General features: G+C 34.0%; 1 protein-coding gene across 2 annotated transcripts in view; it reads left to right on the forward strand.

The window, feature by feature from the left end:
* LOC149417637 (uncharacterized) overlaps positions 1-19,828 on the forward strand; it is a 40,512-nt gene that overhangs the window by 15,409 nt on the left and 5,275 nt on the right. For both annotated transcript variants that reach the window (XM_089640478.1, XM_089640479.1), the window contains exon 2: positions 19,402-19,498. In XM_089640478.1, coding sequence (XP_089496604.1) covers positions 19,403-19,498 — 96 coding nt within the window. In that variant the 5' untranslated portion in view covers position 19,402. The remainder of the gene's footprint in view (positions 1-19,401; positions 19,499-19,828) is intronic.

Raw genomic sequence — 19,828 nt, forward strand, 5'->3', positions numbered from 1 at the left:
AAATTACTCAACCAACGAACAGCGAATATAATAAGAACTTTGTGTTTATTAAGCCAAAAATATCGAGAAGAAGTGAAGTTCTCTAATTAAATTCAGACCTCAAATGTGTATTCACTGCCCGTAGAGAAGGGATAAAACAACAATTTATTATGTGCTAATTAGTCCTAGCGACATCCATGTTCTAATCAGTTAATCTGTATTCATTTTATAATTGGTTTGAAACTCAGAGCAAATTCTAACAAACGCAATAAACAAACACGAAGTCATCATTTTCAACGATGAGTTTCTTCCAAAAACATCATGTATGTACTCCTTGTCAACTTTTGAGATGTGTACAACTGTAGGGGAGCCTCCCAAAACCAGTCCTTTTAAACATCCTTTCGGGCAGATTGCGTTTTATGTAAATCTCACCCTCAAATCAAGATTCAAGCTATTTCCCGTAATATTTCACATGAGGCCGCATCTCTCGGGGTATCAATTTAATTGTACAACGAAATCTGATACATCGCCCGTAATTACACCGACGGAAGGGTGAAAATGTTCAGGAAAATTTACAGCAAGAATGTCATGAATACGCCGAGTTTTCAAGACGATTTTCCCATTAACGCTAATGGGGCAGCTTTGTACGGGAGCCGAGAGAAAATACGGTCGCGTCCGAGTACATAAAACCTTCCGTACAGAGTCATGTACGCAAAGCCTTGGACCAGTGACAGAATACTCGGAAACGGCCTTTGGCCTTTTCAACATGCCCCATTGATCATTCGCTCTCTGTCAACTGTCGCTTTTAATAAAAAACAATTCGGGGATGCTTTGTACGTGAAAACAACCTGTGTTCTTTTTAAACAAACAATATAAATTGAAAAAAAAGCTTTGTAAATAAAACTGTGTACTTTTTTGAATAGTGGATTAATCAAAATTGTCGATTTTCTTTAAGCTGCTTCGTATAAGTCACTTATACTTTGAGTTGGGACGTCATCCACTAATACCTTCCACCAACCTTACTTGGTTTTCAAATGGGTTTTCTTATATATATATATATATATATATATATATATATATATATTACTCCCGTGATCAAAACATCAGACATTCTATTTTTATACCGATTAAGAAGAGTTGAATAAAAATCTTTTAACCGATCGAACTATAGCTAAAAATAGCTGTTGAAACTTACTCACGCAATTAGTGATACTTACATAATAATATATAATTTTCCTTTTTGAAACATCTTTACTAAGAAGGGATCAGAGAGTAGCATTCTTTCTATTCCCAATCTGCTAGTAAAATACATTTTACTGAATTAATTCTAGGCGTGTACATTATTTTTATTCCACTAAATGTGCACTTTTTAATCAAAAATCAAACACAATCTAGTGAAGGGTTCCCCTAATAAAATCTTATTCATAGAAGGTCCTTATATAAACTAACGCCCTAATCTCATGCGTGCGAAGCTATTTTTTGACAAAGATTACAAAGGATTAGGGATGACGACACTGGAAAACTGAATGAGACACGCTCTGGTAATAATTGCTCACACGAATTATTAATTTGCTTGGGAAACTGTGTTGTGTGTGTCACGTAGATTACTTTAGTTCTTAGGAGTACGTTATAAGGAAGTCTTAACCTAAATTCGTGCAATTACAAGGATTTAAGGATAGTTTTAGGAAGGAATAATTCGTATAAATTGGCTGGTATTTACAGCATACATAATAAATATTTTAATTTATTATGAAAGGCGGCTATTTACTTCAACGAGGAATCTGAGGGACTATGTAATAATGGATTACTCTTCTCTTCCTTTTTGCTGAAGATAGTGATATCAAAATAAAGATTTTATTTTGAACATTTTCCGCTATGATTTGACAGCACAGCTTGAAATGTTTTATTCTGAATTATCACAGACAGACGGATTGTTATTATTCATTATCAATGTCGAATTGTCAAACGTACCCATACAGCCTGGCTATCAGTTAACTGTCAAATTAAGTATATCAAATAGAGTTCTATATGTTTTAAAATGAATTTAAACCAGTATTAGATTTGATGTTCGAAAAACAAAAGAAGATTCGTTTACAAATTCGTCAAATCACAGAATCAAGAACTCTTTATTCTACGGTCAAAACAATGTGCGCTACTTAAAATCGTAAAATTATTGGCAGATTTTATTTACTTTTTTTTCTGTGTGAAACCGTTAAAGAGTCCCAACTGCTCCCAACCATCTGGAGCCAGTGATACTATGACATCCCCTCTTGGTGTGGTGAGAGGCGAAGGAAATGGGGAAGATGAAGGTGAGATTGTACCTGGGTATTCAGATCTGGACATCAAACACGGCCAAAGCCGTTTAAAGCAACTTTTCAATTCTGAATAGTGGTCTCAAAACAGGGCGATACTGAGAGTATCTTCCAATCTAGAACGTGTCTTAAGTAAACTTTATATTATTTTATTTGAGTAAATTGTGAAATAATACAAATTTATAAAATAAAAATAATTTTCAAAGATTTGAGCTTGCGACCTACGGCTTGCTAGTCGAGAGCCTTACACCTCCACCACGGAGGCCAAATTTATGAATATTAAAAAATAATCCATTTTTCTAAAATATTTATCTAAAGAATCATTTTCATTTGATTTTTTTTGTATTTCCTCAATCTTAGTAGAAAAGCCATTCTGTTTTCAATATGTAACTAATGCAGTTAAATAATCACAGTACGCCGACGAAGTAAAATGACACCAGCTAATCAAAACTTGTTCTCCTGGCATAATTCCTACGAATTTTATGTTTACTATGTTTTCATCACACCTGGCTTTAGTTTTTGATAACTTTTGAGCTACCTGTTATTTGAACCGCGGACTCGCCATTAATAACTTGTGGCCATCCCTTAAGACAAACAGCACTGCTTGTGGTCTCGAACGGGTAACATTTCTATTTAAACTTTGAGATTGTGTTCCCGCTAGGCAACAGTGTGGTATTCGCATTTCGCGGTGCTTGCATGTTGCACTGCATAATGAAATGGAGAGATTTGAATACGGTCGATATGTTATTCGATTCCTTGTACGAAATGTTAGATTCCATATTTCGAACAATGTAAGCACCTAGGAAATGTATGCAGTAAGCTGTATGTAGAATTGTCATAGTATGCAGAAATCCTTTCTAATTACTTTTCCTACAACTTCACAGAAGTAGTCCACGCATTTCAGACAGGGCTTAGGCCCTAATCTTTAAGGATGCTGTGGGAGGATCGTTTTGAGGAGAGGAAGAAGTGAACACGAGGCCGGTAAATCATTCCACAGTCCTAGGAACGACCAGTTCTCATGTGACAATTGTCATGAATATTGGGCGCAGGTTTGGCGTCTTTCCTGTCTACGCATCGGTGCTGAAAGGATCAATAACACTAGTTCCTTGGATCCATTTCTATAGAAATACCGATATAACAGGGACGGATCTCCCATCCGACGCTTATGCTCTTAAGACTGAAACCCGTTTGTAAAGACAGGGGAATCCATCAAGCTATTTCTGCACGGAGTCAAGGGTTTTTTCAAGTATATTTGACTCTAGATTAGAGGTGGGTGCTAAATTCGTCAGTGAGGAGCACTTGCGGTTTATACAGAATGATCAATCTTGTATTATTAAGGTTTAATGTCTTATAAGCAATTCCATTGCTTCGTGCTATTTGAACTGTGAACGACCAAACAATTCACTTTCGTTTTGGCTTTTGACCGATTCCACATGCGCCCGGTTCTTCTGATTTTAGGAAGTAGTTATAAAATAAATTGTAAGTATTACACTACAATTTTGGCTTTCTTTACTAGGCTGAATTTATTATCAACAATACCACAAACTTAGATTTACAAAATAATATAAGGTACTCATGTGGAAGATACTCTCCGTGTATCCCTGGCGTAACACCAGCATTCAGAATTAAAACATTGCTTCAATGGCTTTAGCCGTGTTTAGTGACCATTTCTGAATGTCCGGGTAATTTCCCACCTTCCTCTTACCCATCTCCTTCCCCTCCCACTACCTTCAGACTCACAACATACCCCAATTGGGGATGCCATTCTCTCATTTGCTCCAGACGGTTGGAAGCAATAGTGTTGGAAGCATTAATTTGTAGGGTACATTTTTACCTTTTTATTAATTTGGTTCTTCACATTAATCAGTAGTGCACATTTTTATCCGTGATTTATGTGTTATTATTTCATTCAATAATTTTATGCTTCTTGTAAACAAAATCAGCTCTGCACTAAACTTGATTCTTGGTTCGGGAAATGGCGAGTAACGATTGTACTTAATGTATCTTTCAGCTATGACCATGAAGCTATGACCATGAAGTTTACACACTTGAAAGCCATATAATTGCTGAGCCAGCATGAAATCGTTAAAATCGTTGGGTTGATGCTAAAGCTGCAGTATAAGAGGAAGCAACAGGATGAAGAAAATATTCTTATTAAACTATTTCACGTTCCATTTGTAACTTAACGTCTTACACATTTGAGGTTTACACATTGATCGGGAACCCCATGGTTCAATTACCACATATAAAGAAAAATGGGTTATTAAATGCTCTTCAAATTATTGGTAAGCCGGTTAAAAACGGGATTGCAGGCCGTTTCCTGATAAACTTTTAGTAAGTTACTAATATATCGGAAAACGTGTTCATGCAGCTGCAATTTTCTCGGTAATATATAATTATCAAATACGAAAATATCAGTATTTTATAAACACGTGTTCCTACATCGTTATAATATATTCCTATTTTACAAAAGTTTATCAGGAATCAGGACACATATTAGTTTATTATTTAAGGGCCTGCAATCCCGTTTTTGAACGGATTACCAATAATTTGAAGAGATTTTCAAAACAAATATCAATATATTGAAATTCAGAAAGTTTTACGTACGTCACTCAGATTTCGTTAGTCAGATGTTTGGTTGTTGAAAAAAACTTTTGTTTTAGTCACTTTATTGAAATTAGTGTATAATTAAAAAGAAACTTAAAAATTAACGCTCGTATTCGATTCAATCAGTATATAAGTACATTTTACGGCAATATTTGAGAATCGCAAGCTAGTTCTTAGCTCTTTCATCGTTGTCGAGTGCATTAAACCCACATTACTGTTTGTTCGGCGTACTGGCACATAAAGCTAGCCAGCTAAATATTCGTAGAAGTTAAACAAAACTGCACTATAATTACAATTCATTTATACAAATGTATTAAAAAAATAATTTCAATCTATATCCAGTTTTCAAAATGCATTACTCTACACACGGGAAAGAGCAACCTTAAGCTTGCATACAAAATTAATAGAATACCTCTAAAAGCAGTGACGTCACAATAAGAGCTAGGAGTTACCACATCATAAGTTATACAGAAAGACCAAAGAGGTAAGTAAACCTTAATTTTGCAAATTTGCTTAATGGTGTCAGACTCACGTTGTTTTAAAAACTAATTGTTAGAAAATATTCCAAAAATCTGCTAAAAAGCTCTGAATTTTAACACGAAGCTCATTCCATATGACTGGTGACCGAGCCAGCAACACTGAAAGCTCCATCATAGTAGCCGGAATCCAGCTTACTGTTTTAGTACTCTGTCAACTGGGCTACTGATGATATTCCTGCAAAAGGAATATACAATGGGAACTGGTTCCGTATGGGACATTGTTACATATATTATGTTTTGTTTAATGCCAGAAATGCATATGTCAAATTTGTAAATCGCTCTGGAATGAAGATTGCTTATAGATTTCTTGGCATACAAAATGCTGACACAATAATATTTTGACTTCTATATTAGATAGATCATAATTTCACCAATCTAGAGCACTTTAAATAGGTAATTACTTTCTGATAAAACATAAGCACTTTTTGCACAGTAAGTAGGTGGCAGTTGCAACCATTACCTTTGTGGTTTAATTTTTTTTATGGTTGAAGAAGATAATATCAAGGCAACGGTTGCATCTGCCACCTATTTTCATTTAACCATTTCTAACAAACTCATACTTCCATTTTTGAATTATTACTAACTTTATCTTCAAATATTTCCCATATTTTGTACAGCCATCTTTTTGGTGTAATTCAAAGTTCTACTTGAATGTTTTTACAACCTACATAGTGTCTTGGATTAGCCAATTATTAGTCCAATATTATTTATATGGTACATATTTGGATATATGGACTTTTCTATAATCCTAGGATTATTAATTTTATAAGGACACATTCTAAAAACCATTGATTCCATGAGGATTGCACACTTTAAACTTGAACACTGTGTTTGTTTTACAAAATTTTATAAGTCATTCTCTTATGCTAGGTTGCAAAAAAAAATATCCGGCTACATTGATTTCTCTCTCATTCAGTCTATCCTTTTTTAAGTTCATCCACACAGCAACCACACAAAGATGACAGACTCTGATGAAAATGTGCGGACCTCCTAGTGGCATTAATGCAAAAAAAAGAATCCTTATCTTATACTACCTCTGTGGCCTCTGTCCACCGCCACCTAACCTAACCCCATAAACCCGGTCACCCCCTCTAAGTCACCAAACGTAGCGAACCACTTGGTGACCTATGTTAGAGGTGTTGATTACCCAAACCCTCCTCCGAAATTGGCATTGTATTGTCCGGGCGACCTGTTATTGGACGTTTTTGGACGTTATTGGACGTCTCCTTCTAAAATTGCTAAAACAATGTCTTATTGTCTACAACTGGCTAAAAATCCTAGCCACCTCATCTAGTTCAATGTCTAGATTTTATTTCAATTCACTAAAAATATACCTAAAAAAAGTTTAAAAACGCTCTGAATCCTTCTAGAAATTTGACTTTTTCATTCGCAAAAAAGCTGTCGGTCGAATATTACAGAATTATTTATTCATCACGGAAAACTTGATGCCAAAAATACAGCAATGAGTATCACTCGCCGTAATAATTTGTGAATAAAAAGTCTCTTGGTGACTGATGAATGCTGCGTGCCCGGTGGCTGAATGCGGTGACACTGCGTCACCACTGCTCATACATTCGTACATAGAGAGATGATCATTTATATAAGATGCGAGAAACTTGTGGACTATGGAATGTCGTTCATTGAGTGCATATCGTGGAAAACACGACGATAAATGCTGACTTAATGAAATGGGATATGGAACTTTGAACGAGAAGGTGACCGGATAACTCATCAAAATGTCAACTCAACAAATCCTTAAAAAGAGTCATGAAAAGTGGTTAAACGAGAACTAAGTAAAATAGGTTAGGTTTATCTTAGTTTTTTATCGGTTTTGATGACTTTATATCACTCTTTAAAAGTTGTAATTGCGTTGAGTTATCACGGAACCGTAGCCAAACAAAAAAATAATGTATCTTTTTCAAATTCTTATTAAAAGCTTGTTAAATTTTACAGTTTTTGGTAACTTTATATGCAAAGTTCGAATGATTTTTGTATCGATAGTTTACGTCGAACGGTTTTAACCGGAGAAGTTCCACAGAATTCAGTTCAGTTAGTTGCATAAGACATGGCCAGTCGAATATTTACAACTGAGATTTGGCCTCGGGCCAAGAGATATTACACCTATAAAGTACAAATTTGTTGCTACGTGCCGCATATATATAGATGTATATGTATATTAGTAACAAGATGTATGGGTGATAGTATAATTTACTGAGATCGAAATCAAACTGCCAATCATCAATTAGGACGTGCGGAAAACATTACAGATTTAATCGATTCTATTTGCGAAAATTATTTTCTAATGTATTTTAGTACAGCAGTGAGTAAGTATACGGATTTTAGAAACAGGTGCATTAGACGTGTTCAAAGATGAATATTATAGATTTATTCATTGTTCTATGGTCTATGTTGGACATCGTGTCTCTAGAGTAAATGCTATTTTCAATCACCTTTTAGCAATGAATTTTCACTTTAACTTCGTTTGAATTTATACAAAACTGATGTAATTGAAATATTGTTCTATATAATTACACAGCAATATGAATGTATTAATTAAAAATAATTTACTTTCGATAAGGAAGGAGGTTCTTTGCTTGGAGGTTAGGACTTGAAAGAGGCGATTACTCATATGAGGAAATTGAGCGGATTTTAAATTTATCTTCATTAGAAAAACGTAGAAAAGACTCCGATCTAATTTGCATATTTAAAATAATCAACAGTATAACCGACTCACCTGAACTGCTACAACTCATTCAATTCAACACCCCATCCCGTAGACTCCGAAATAATGAATTGTTGTTCCTCAATCACCACTCAACTAACTATGGGTACCATTCTTCTTTGTCCAGAATGTCGAGACTTGTAAACTCAAGTCAGAGCATTGAATTTTTTGGTGTAAGTCTAAATGACTTTCAAAAAGCGATACGTAATATGTAATTTTTCACAATTTTTCACAACTTAATCGTTATTGATGCTATGACTTGTAGTTATTTTCTATATGAACATTTTCTATTTTACATTGTCTTTGCCCTTCACATTCATGTACTCTCCATTCACTGTCATCTATGTTTTTTTATTCGTGTCAATATTATGGTTTTAATGGACATATTGTCCGTAAATTAATAAATAAATAAATAAATAAATAAATAAGGTTGATTAAAGTTTTCTTAAGGTTAAACGCGGGGTTATTATAATCTACTTGTTCATAGACGGCGTTAATTCAATTATTTTATTAAAATACATTTTGTGCAATTATACTTTATAATATTAAAATGCTTTTTTTGTTTGCGCCAGTACTTCAGTATGAATATGAATAAACAGTTTTGTCCGTATAAAAACTTAATTATTCCAAGAAAGGCATACAGATACAATAATATACCAGTGATTCAATCTAATATTGTATTTGTGATAATTAAATTATAACGAACGTGGCGTTTAACCTTTATTTCGTTTTATTTTTTCATGGAGCGGAAAGGATGACTTGTCCAATCACAGGAACGTGGGAATTACATTTCAGAGATAAAGTGTAAGACTTTCCGCTATTGACTAAGTGCTAATACTAAGGGCAGTATACCAGGATACCTATAGTCTACCTTTAGTCTCATAGTTATGAAGAACTAAATGCAGTAAGTGGTTTTTATCCTACCGGCTGAGCCAATGTGTTGTCCTGTTATTTTAGCTCTGGTTAGCAATACATTTGTATGATCGTGAGTTTTCAATAACACCTCGGTTTGTTTTGAGATTAATGGTCTGTTTATTACCATATCATATTTATATTGAAAATCTAGCTGGACTAACATCCTGGACTAAGATCAAAACGTCCGAAAATTGTCTTTATCATATAGTACTACTACTGACACCTATGAAAACACATTAAAACTATATATCTTAACGTCATTTATTGAGAAACATTGAAACTATAAGGTATTTATTTAAAAAAAAAAACACTAAATGAACTTAACACGCTAACTGGGTTGTTAGACCGGTAACTATTTTCATAACACGAATTTGAGCAAAAGATTTAAGTGTAATGGATAAATGGTATATTCTGAAGTTTCGGATAGCTGCCTCACTTAACACTTTTGCACTCTCGTGTGGTAATGGTGTACCACGCGATGCAGGTGACAAAAATCAACCAACACGCAAACCTGCGATCAACGCTTCAAAAGCGTGCACACATTTCGTCAGGCAATGCAAGCCCTTTTCACTATGGAATCTTTTGCTGAAGGAAACTAGGGTTTTATTTACCGCATAAATTTTTGGCAGCCGGGCGGAAAGAGCCGACGAGTTCCAAGGCTGGTTGAATGAAGAGCAAGAGCGTCGTCCCGTCTTGCCACGCTTGCAAGAGTTGGTTTTATCTTTTGGCGCGCCGCCAAAAGATCACAACAGAATTATAAGGTTTCATGGGAAATTGCTTGTAGTTTCTATCAATATTGTCGATGTTATCAATACTGTATTGTTACAAAACCTCTGTGACAGAGTTGTAAGCTCCTTTGTTCTGAACCCAGAAGTCGCGGACTTGCACCTTGTTAAAGTAAGAAAGATACTTTCAGTATCGCAGGGGTCTTCTATTCTTCGTATGGTTGATGAAGTTGATGGAATTACAGTAGTGAGAACAGAGACAGCTTGAAATGGTTTTAACTACGATCAGCGTCGAGATGTATTTCAATAGACATTATTCCCAAACTTCATCTACTCTAATTTCCAACCCCACTTCCTGAGAACATTTCCCAAATTGGACGCCGTTGCCGTAGCTGGCTTCGAATCATGGAGGAAAACAAAGGAGAAAAAGATAGGCAAGTGGTTTGCGATAGAATCAAGAGATTTAACGCATCGGCAACATGTTAATACAATCTGAATTATTATTATCCCAATAACTGTATAGTTTAGGATGTGGCGCCCTCTGTTATTTTCAAAAATAACATTTGAAGTTTTCAAACAGCATCCCCGATGAGAAATTGTCAAAAAGATAATTAAAAAAATTGGAATGAAGGTTTTTACCTGCTAGTAAGTATATTTTATTGGAATAATAAATTAAACTAAGAGAAATACACAGGTATACATATAAATAAATGGTTGCATTGATGCAAGCAATTTTTTTTAAACATTTTTATAATTTTTGTTTATTTATTACGGTTACGATCCTTGGTTATGAATTAGGGGGTCGCAGATTCAAATCTCGGAGTGTGCAAGAAAATTTTATTTCATATTAATGTGTGTGTTTTCAAAATTTATTCACTAAAAATAATTTTAGTATATTTGCATAAGCACATTTCAGAACCAAAACGTTGCTTGGAATGGCTTTAGCAGTGTTTCGTGACCAGATCTTCTTCACCTTCTTCTTTTCCATCTCCTTCATCTTCACAACCTTCAGCCTAACTATACATCTCAATTGGCTGTTGTGACTCTTGTGCGATAATCACATATAAAAAACCCCTCTGCATCTGTGTTCTCTCCTGAATAAAGAAAAAATATAGGTAAACTCGATTTGAAAGAAAACTTCGATTTGAAAGAAAATTATTTGTTTTGACGAAAATGAAATGAGGAATGTGGAATTAAGTGACTTCTAAAAGCTGCGCTTTGAACGTTGAGTTGAAAAACCTCAGAGTTATAAACAAAACTTTCTTGCGCTCATCAATATGCTTGAGAGAATATTAGGTCAGTGACTCCGGCCAGCTGCCAAATTAGTGTTTATTATCTCCTCTTGAAAAATTATCCGTGATGCAACGCAAAGCGAAATTATACTATTATCGTCACGGTTCCGGAAGAAAAAAATCTGGTTCCGAGACAATTTAGGGCAATTAGAAATCAACACACTCTTGATATAAAGAAGAACATTAAGAAGAGAAAAAACTAGCCTATACCTAAACCTTCCCTGACGTAAACTGTTATTTTTTTTCGACGCTTTTCATGACTTACAAAAGTTTGTTGATTTGTCACCTGTCCAGAATTGCCTGGTTCCAATAATTATACATTGGTTCGGGTAAGATGTTACTACTTACATCAATAATACTTAATCATTTTGACTTCCTCGTGTTGATGATTATACAAGCTGAAATAATAAAACACCTCACGTTTTCTGATCGACTTTTTATTCGAATGACAATTAATTTTTTTTTTAAAACTTGAACGGATCTTTTTCAATTTACCCTAAAGTTATTTAGTGATTTCTGAGATAGAGCCAAGAGATTTAACGCATCGGCAACATGTTAACAATCTAATTGAGTATTATTTTCCCAATGATTGTACAGTTTAGGATTACTGTAAACGGAAGTGGCGCCCTCTGTTATTTTCAAAAATAACCTTTGAAGTTTTCAAACAGCATCTCAGATGAGAAAATGTCAAAAAGATAATTTTATAAACTTGGAATGCAGGATTTTATCTGCTAGTAAGAATATATTATTTGACTAATAAGGGAATCTATGAGAAATACACAGGTTTATGTATAAATAAATAGTTGAATTGATTCAAGCGATTTTTATTAACCATTGATTGCGAAGCTACTTGTATCGATCTTTAAGTCACCAAACTTAGCAAAGACCACTTGTTGTGAAATAAGTGAGAGGTGTTGGTTATCAAATGAATAGTTCCGGGCGGCTGTATCCATAAAATGAAGTGTACCTGAAATAGTCGCGGAGAGAGGCTGTACGTTAGTAATCGACGATTTTCTTCACACATCTGCCCTGATGATGGACACTGCAATGCTGTCCGAAACGTTGGCTAAGGAAGGAGTTAGCGCAACACGGCATAATACCCCAAAAACAAATAACAAAAAAATACGATTTTCTTCTTTCTTCTCATACGTCTTGTGTGAAAACTAAAAAGATAGAAGATACTTGAACGATGATGTTAAGTACGATCTCTCTCTGGGATTACTTTTGATACTGTGACACTGTTTTGATTTGCATACACATTTTGTGTATCTCCACAGTTTAAAAACACGAGTTTAAAAATCTTATTTACGTTGGTTATCATACGCAAATAGAATCTACGTACGTGTAGGTATATTTTCATATCTGCTACCCCTTCAGAAAACAAACACTAAATAACTAGCACAGTGGCGCATCGATACATTGTATTTGGGCTATCTAATTTAGTAGCATGGTTTTATGTGTACATAGCGGAATGGGTGAATAAAATTCGCATAAAATTACAAATTCAGCGGGCAATATCCGCGCCGGGTGTCAAATGATAACGACAAATAGGAAATTGGCGCGTGGCGAGTCCATCTGATACGACGCGAGATGGCGGCACGTGTCGGGAGAGCGCCCTCTGCTCTGTCGGTTGAGAAACTTGCGGGTGCATAAATAGGTGCGTGTCTCGGCTATTCGAATTCTTTTATCTGCTCGGAATTATTAGGAATCGGAACAAAATTATTACTGTAAAAGTTCGACGAGGCCGAAGATTACATGCGAATTAAATCACCCACCGACATTTTTACATTTTAACCCGACCTATCTTCTTTTTTAAAATTTTTATTTATTCACTGTTTGTTTTGTATATTATGTTACATGCGTTTTCGTTCTTGGGACTATAAAAATAGACTCATTTATGCATGAATATTGTCGTACATAGACAAGGTTTCAATGGTTTATAATGAATAATTCCGAGCACGTAAGTTTTATCATGTTTTTCATTAGTTACTCTTTTATAAATACCTAATTTAATGGTTGAAAGATACCGACTGAACTTAATTTAACAAAGTCTGAGAGATCATTCAATCATCGGCGCCGATACCTATGAATGGTTCATTACACAACACCACTATATGGAGACGTTCAAGCAAGGTTCAGAAAAGAAAAACTTCAGACATGTTTACAAAAAACTAAAAACGGAATCGATATATTGTTTAACATGATTTAAATTCATTTAAGGTTAAGATCTGTATCGCCAGGTACTAAAATTCGACTTTAACTTTCCCTATCGTTCTCCAGTAACACTTCATTCATCCTCACAACATCCTTAAACGGTAATTTCATAATTCGAATGGCTCCGAAAAGTGGAAGTTTTGTATGTAAATATTATAATAAACAACAAAAATAACACCGGTTCTAAGATAGATCCTTGGGGGATTAAAAAAAACTAAGAATTCAGCAGAACGAGACGGAACAAAAAAGATTTCTGAAGTATGAAGAAATTAAAAAAAGTCTTGTTGAGAAACCAATCGTAGCTAATTTCCTTAATAAGACGTTAATATTAATCTTGTATAAATAAAATCTTTCCAAATATGTGACTTTCACATAATTTTCTTTGTCGAGAGTTTCGGGCGAGGGTTACCCTTGGAATGTAGGTATTATATAATGTCAGCTATAAATCAAATACCCCTAATCACAAGCACACATTGCGTATTCTGACACAAATTCAAAGAGTTAAATTTAAATTCTATTTCCAATTCTCCCCTTTAACGAGACGTGGATTTGATCCACCCAGTGTACATTGTACACAACACCAATTTGTTGACAGGCCTCACCGCCTCGGAACCTCGAAGCTTAAGATAGTTGATACTCGTATTGTGTATTGTGTACTGAGTTGCAAGATGAATCCCCGATATTCAAGCCCGTCACGATTCTGTAACAAGAGGAAACAATGTAAATAATAAGCTGCAAGGCTTTGCTTTAAGCCCCTGGACCTGGACCTTCTATTTGGTATTAGAGACCCACAAGGTTATGGGATAGGGCCGCAATAAATTGATAATACAATAAACAAAGGCTAGCTCACGTATTACAAAAGATTTATTTTTCTAAAATGATGAATGGAATCATTTTTTGTTCGAAGAATTTTGGTTTTAATATTTCTTTTAAATAATTGAAAGATAATTTTTTGAATTTTTGAAACATTTTTATATTCTCTTGAAATGATTTTTATAAAACAATTTTGCACTTTTACTTGGTAGAATGGACCGGTTTCAACGTGTTATTATGTAGTCGTCTTCAGATTTATTTTGTAAAATGAACAGTGAATTTTGTTAAGAAATGTATATTATGATTTCATATATATAGGTAGGGTTTGAGATATTTTATCTTGGTAATTTATTAAACTTTTAAAATAATGTACCTTTGTATTTTTAATTGATGATTTAACATTTTCAAAATTTTCCATCATCATTGATAACTTTAAATGCTGGTGATGACTATGATTTATTACAGTTGCGTGATGAAATTTCACTGCTGAAATTTCAATTACACGGATGTAATTACACGTCGATGAAATTACACTGCTAGAATTTCACACGGTTGTAATTAATTAAACGTTGATGAAATTACACTACTAGAATTTCACACGGATGTAATTACAAATTGATGAAATTACACTGTAGGAATTTCACTCGGATGTAAATTACACATCGATGAAATTACATATGGAGAGAATTACACCTACTGAAATTACTTATATAATGTGTAATTTACACCTATTAAAACAGATTTTTAAATTTTAATGATGTATGTAATTCCAGTAGGTGTGATTCTTTGTGGTGTTATATTTGTAGTGTAAATATTCGTAATATTCGTAGGTACGTGAAATTCACACCTGTGTAATTTTGTCCCGACATTTTTTATCATTGTAGGGAATAAGAACTAACAATGATTTACGCGTAATATTCCTTTTTGCCGCTGGCAATATTTAGAGGATCGCCACACTTCTCGAAGTAACGAAGCGCTGGCAGAAAGGCTATTTTAATTATTCTGGAATGATTCTGGATCTAACCGTCTTCGTTGACAGTTCATTTGTTTCTTATTTCCTAATCCTTCTGATGAATTAACGTTGATTCCCGTATAAATTAAAATGAACAATAAAGTTCAATTTATTTCAATCGAAGCTTTCATTTATAATTTGGAGTCAGAAAAACTATCGGCACCGATCACTGAATACACATGTCGTGATATTATATTGTGTTAACATATAAACACCAATTATATAATATAATATTAGTACGCACGCTTTTACATGATATAAAAGGGTACATAAAAGTCCTTCGTGAAACTCTTTGACGCCCTATTTACCTTGAACTAGTATTGTAGATACCTCAAATTCATCACCATTCGAAAATCATCTGATTTAACCTATTCCAAGAAATCCATTGGGGATAATTTAGCCTGGCCATACCTAGCCGCTTATGTCTCCGGATCCGTGACGAGGAGATTAAATACAACTAATCACGGAAGACCAGAGTTAGATTGCGGCGATTATGAGGCCGGCCTTTGATGCCAAAATGGTGGAATATTGCAGAGATTTGATCAAAGCGAGGCTGCTAAATTCGGTAGGACTGGCGAGGTAGACTGCACAATAGGAAGGACAGCAATCTGCAGTAGAAACTATTGATGTTATTATCTTCACGAACTAACAATTAGGTATGTTGCAGTTTACAGAATAATATTATATAAATCAATCTCTACTAACCAGTGCCCGGATTGTACCTTAGCAAACTTGAACATCATTCGTGAAATCGATAATTAGTTTGAAATTGATCGTGACATATAAAAAATAATCACTCTTAAGGATCCTTATGTACCGAGATTATCTATGATCTCTCTCTTTTGTAATAATGTATTGAGTAATTAAATTTATGATTTAAATAAGTGTTATAAACCCTCACGACCAGATTTTTTTATTTTTTATTTCCATTTAATAGTTATTTGTTTTAAATACTGGAACATACAATAGGCGCTACTACTGCTTTATCAGCTTACAGATATTCCTTTAGTTTTATACGTGCGTATAATTTACTTTGTGCCTCATCTTTATATTACCCGGCGTTGCTGGGGGTTATTCTGAGGAGATAGACATATACCATCAAGGACTCTTTGGTAGTCCTTTTTAGGATATACAAATCCGTTATACGTTATTTTGATGTATCTCATAAGGTTTAGCCAGCGTTAGCAATGTAAGCGCCCGAAAAAAAATTACGCTGCATTACAAAACATCGACTTTTCTCTACTTTATACAAATATAATACTCATTTTTTTCATATATAAACCTTCCGGAGAAAATTCTCTAAATTATGGTGAAAACAATATCAAAATCCATTTCGTAGTTTAGAAGAACTAAGGGCACAAACAGACAGACACGGATAGTGACATTATTTATACTATTTAGACATTAGTTAGATAAATATTAGATTATATAAATATATTCATATATTTTTTATTATTGAAATATTGTATAACTTAAAAAATATCAATGTTTGCTTTGTTATTATTTAAACATGTTCTTAACTTCAATTTTCTAATCATTACTGTTTTACACTCTCATTTAGCGTACTCTATTACTTACGCAATTCTCATTTCTTATAATATTGTAGTTTTTGTTTTATGTTAAAGCCGAAATACGTTAACGGTACAGATCAATAAATATATAAAAAAAGTTATAACATGTATCATTTTGTCATAATATGTTAAGTGTTCGAAAGGGTCAACAAGTTATTTCTATTTTTTTTAAATTTAATTGTTTGTTTAATTTGAAAAAAAATCAAGTTTAATAATGTTTTTCTTAAGTGCCTTCAGTTCCGAAAGAATAAAACATATTTTTTATACGTGAACTGTCAGGGCCAAGGAATAATAACGGTTAAAACATTTTAGGTGACTTTTAGTAGTAACGGGTACAAAAATACCTTAGTAATAATGTACCTACCTGTAATTACAGACTCGAACATAATCTTTAATATTATGAATGTGTTGACAACACAAAAATAATACACAAAAATTTTCAATACTCGCTGTACTATTTATTACTTCCTGTAATGCATACTAATTTTGGTAAAATAAATGCTAGGTACACTGCAACAAGTTAAACAATACTCTTCCAGAGAACATAAATTGGGATACTGAAACAAATTTAAAATAGTACATTATAATTTGGATAAAAAGTAATAAAAGGGCCTTTACCGGTGCACTCACCCAAATTCGAAATTATTGGTCTAACAAAAATATTGAGTGAATATATTATATTATAAGTGTATGTATATTCATACTTATTTAAATTAACTTAAAATGACATTTAGTTTCAATTCATGAGTACTACTATCAATTTACAGTTAACATGATTTGGTAAGCAGTAAATAGTTGACATTACATAAACTTGAACCATTTACATCTGGTAATAATTATTTTCTTGTTATTTTTCAACTTGCCCCAGGGCACTAGGTAATTAAATTTTAAATGCCAACAAAATGTCTCAACCTCTTTCGAAATCCCGACAAATATCAGCTTGATGTTATAAACACTTTTCGTGATTCCCCAACTAATACCAAATTCATATGAGTCGCGTGTCCCATCTATGCTGGCCGTCTTGCAGTTTTCATTATTGGGCATTTACGAAACAAAATACTGCCGAAAAGTTGGTTCAACAACCCGAAATACATCCAAATTTGGTCGTGAAAATAGGATTCATAACCACTGTGTAATACTGGTCATAATAATAAATGACGAAAATTTCGTAAAAATTTGGATGATTTTTGTAAAAAAATCAATTAGAGACCAAAATTATAATAATTTATCGAATTCTATTAAAATTTTCCATAGTAGATTCTTGAAACTCAGTTTTGAGTTATTTCAATCTAGCTGTATTCTGCCACGCGTTGCTTGGTTCAGTCTGTTAGAGAAACAATAGCGCGTTTTACTTTTACGTCCAACCGATGAAGTACCTCTAGAGTACCTCTTCGATACAATTAATTCCCTCATGCTTTTATTATCTATATACTCGTATATAAAGATGATATTCTGTGGCGGGCGGCCGCCTGACTTGGTTTTTTTAATAAAAATCTACAGTTTTATTCCTACATTGATGAAATTTTGTACAATTTACAATCAAGACAAGAGAAAGGTCACTGTGTATAATGTATCTATTCGATATTTCTAAAAACCACCTCATCTCATTTATCCACCCCATCAAGAATGTTGATACTTCTTGCTCACATTGTCTTTCAAAATAAGAGAAAAATTAATATCTACATCTGATTTTGAAAATCTCTGTGAAGAGCCCGGGCAACGCTGGGAAACAGCTAGTTTCCAATATTTAAAAAAAAATATTCAGACATTTTACGAAGATTCTAGTACGTACTTCAATCATTCAAATTCCGATAAGTCAGTACGGCAGTACCTACGTACTAAATACTACCCATAATATAGATATCCGTCTAAAATTTAATGAAGGTGTTCCAGTACAATTCCATAGATTAATTCTCCGATAGGGTGAATGAATTCTTGGAAGCGGGTTGTTTGAGATCCGAAGGGTAGAGCAAGATTGCAATGCGTGCACTAAATGCATTCAGACTGCACTGGAATAATTGCCGATAAAATATTAAACAACTCCCCCTGCACTGCAGTTCCTGGGAGATAGGCTAATTCGATACGTATCTACCAACAAAAGGGAGCGAACGAGGAACAAGGGAGATTAGGTATCTTCCACCGAGGAAGCGATTGGTTTAATGGTACTTTGTGATCAAATACCATAAGATACCATAAAAGTGGTGCTGTGAAATACAATTTAGAGATAAGATGGAATACGATTTAACAATAATTATTGACTCCCCTTTTTAATTACTTCACGTTGATTAATGGGTAAGCGATTGACTTCATGGTTCACGATTCTTGTATGACTTTTAAGTAAAAGCCCCTTCAGGCGTATAAATAAATATCAGTAAGTTTTCTCCGTGTCATCGACAAAAACTATTTAATTTTCAATTTGCATCAATACTTCATTTTAAAACTAAACAATTATTTCAGATTCAAATCCCCCGATACCAACATACTTCTAATGTATTTTTTTTAAATAACAAGGAATGGTTTTAAGGCAAAAAACCGAACATTTTATACATATTTGCCTTCAATAATTCTTTGTAATATCAGTTTTTTGTGCTCAAGTATTATTATTTTCGATATCGTATTATGAATAAACTGGTAATAAATTTGAATATTTTCCAGGCAAGCGTTTTTTAAAAGGCTTTAATGGTGTTTGTGTTGTTTCAGTATGGAGTACCCGACTATGCCCAACCCCGCCCACAGGAACACCGTCTTCAGCCCAACGAGGTTTGACAAGTCGGACATGGGGGACCTAAAAAGCCCGGTGAGCACCTCCCCACCGTATAGATGGGAATATAATATTCATTTTCATTGCTTTATTGTATCTATCTATATTTCTTTATGGTTAAATCTAATTAAGTACCTTTTGAAGAAGGATAATCATAAAAGAAAAACTGTAACTTGAGGGCTTTGTTTTGAACTACGATGCTATCAAATTTTCGTTGTAATTTATTTTGTTTTATGTGAAATCCCACAAGACTCCCAACTGCTCTCAACCACATGAAGCCAGTGAGACTATTACATCCCCAACTGGGGTATGTTCTGAGGCTAAAGGTAGTGGAGAGGAGAGGAGATGGTTAAGAAGACGGTGCGA

The sequence above is a fragment of the Hesperophylax consimilis genome, chromosome 15, assembly GCF_061612785.1.
Source record: "Hesperophylax consimilis isolate HC1 chromosome 15, BYU_Hcon_1.0, whole genome shotgun sequence".
Classification (NCBI taxonomy): domain Eukaryota; kingdom Metazoa; phylum Arthropoda; class Insecta; order Trichoptera; family Limnephilidae; genus Hesperophylax; species Hesperophylax consimilis.